At 49.2% G+C, this 1,247-nt stretch overlaps 1 protein-coding gene across 4 annotated transcripts in view; it reads right to left on the bottom strand.

The window, feature by feature from the left end:
* The window catches only part of LOC111819400 (SLAM family member 9-like), a 27,701-nt gene extending 26,695 nt beyond the window's left edge, over nt 1–1,006 (bottom strand). For 3 of the 4 annotated variants that reach the window (XR_002823049.1, XM_023725850.1, XM_023725851.1), the window contains exon 1: nt 874–1,006. Coding sequence is in view for 2 of the 4 variants with exons in the window: in XM_023725850.1 (XP_023581618.1) it covers nt 874–943 (70 nt within the window). In the remaining 2 variants the exon portion in view is untranslated. The remainder of the gene's footprint in view (nt 1–873) is intronic. The other variant, XM_023725853.1, reaches the window with a different exon arrangement.
* Nucleotides 1,007–1,247: the final 241 nt, after the last annotated feature.

Genomic DNA, 1,247 nt, shown 5'->3' with positions numbered 1-1,247 from the left:
GCCTTCTCTGCCACAATCTTTTCTTTCAGTTCCCTTTTTCTGCATAACTCCCCATCCTCCCTGTCCTCTCCCTTCCTTTTCTCTACTTCCTCCTTTCCTCTTCTGCCCCATTCTCACCCCCTCCTGTAACCCTGTTATCAATTACATATCTCTCCTCATTTCTCTCCTTCCTCTTATAAATATTGGAGGCTGCTATTTCTTTTACAAAATTGAGATCCCATTGTATTCTGCATCTTGTTATTCTTACCACATATTACTTCATGAAAAATCCCTGCTGGTCAATTGTTTCACTTGTTTTCTGAAGGTTCCATAATATTCCATGGTACGGATATGCCCCAGTTTATTCCGTCATTGCCGCATTGATGGGCATCCCCTTTGTTTCCGGGATCTGCCCAGACCAAGAGTGAGCACTCACTCTCCTTTTGTGACGGAGAATATCCAGAAGTCCAGACCAGAGGATCTTCCTCAGGGCCCTAGGGCGGCTCCATCCCCAGAAGTGCCCACTACCCACTGCCCTCTGCTCTATATGCCAGCTTCTTTGTCTCCACCCCTTTCCCCAAGGAGCTCTAGGCACCCTGGGCTTCTCTGCCATTGCAGCAGGAGCAGCCTCACTTCTGTATCTGGGTTCCTTTAGTGCAGCCCAAGCTGCCCAGGCACAGGGGTTCCAGCCTTGTCATCATTAACAGTCTGTTCTGTTCTTTCTGGTCTCCCGAAGGCTTTAAAGGCACACTGCATTTGTTAAGTGACAACAGCGTCATTTTCTCTTTTGGTTCACCAAGAACAAAAGAAACCTGAACAGCCCTCCTGGTGGTCAGCCCTGTTATCCTGAGTCCACTAAGTTGCCCTCCTTCGCAGAGAGCCAAGGCCACTCACCTAGGAGGATGAAGAATCCTAGGAGCCAGGAGGCCCAACAGAGGTGGGGGTCTTCTGAGCAGGACCCCATCACGGGCTGTTAGCCAGCCCTCTGAACTGCTGCCACACATCAGAGGGAGCAGAGACCAGAGAAGAGGAAAAGCCTGAGCTGCGGAGCTGTTCACACATCTTCCTCACCACGCCTAGTCAGGGCGGAGCCAAGCCTGGAAACACAGATACAGCCAGATGGCTGACCACTGGCTAGCATTTACTTCTGGAAAGGCAACCCCACCAGTCTAGAGAAAGCAAATCAGCTTTTTCATCTTCTCTCCAGCTCCCAGAGTAGGCACTCAATAAATAATTGTATAGTAAATGTATAAACAAATTCACTTTAT

The sequence above is a fragment of the Trichechus manatus genome, unplaced genomic scaffold, assembly GCF_000243295.1.
Source record: "Trichechus manatus latirostris isolate Lorelei unplaced genomic scaffold, TriManLat1.0 scaffold00488, whole genome shotgun sequence".
Taxonomy (NCBI): Eukaryota; Metazoa; Chordata; class Mammalia; order Sirenia; family Trichechidae; genus Trichechus; species Trichechus manatus.
Note: the sequence above shows the minus strand (reverse complement) of the source record. Positions and strands in the feature narration are given on the sequence as shown.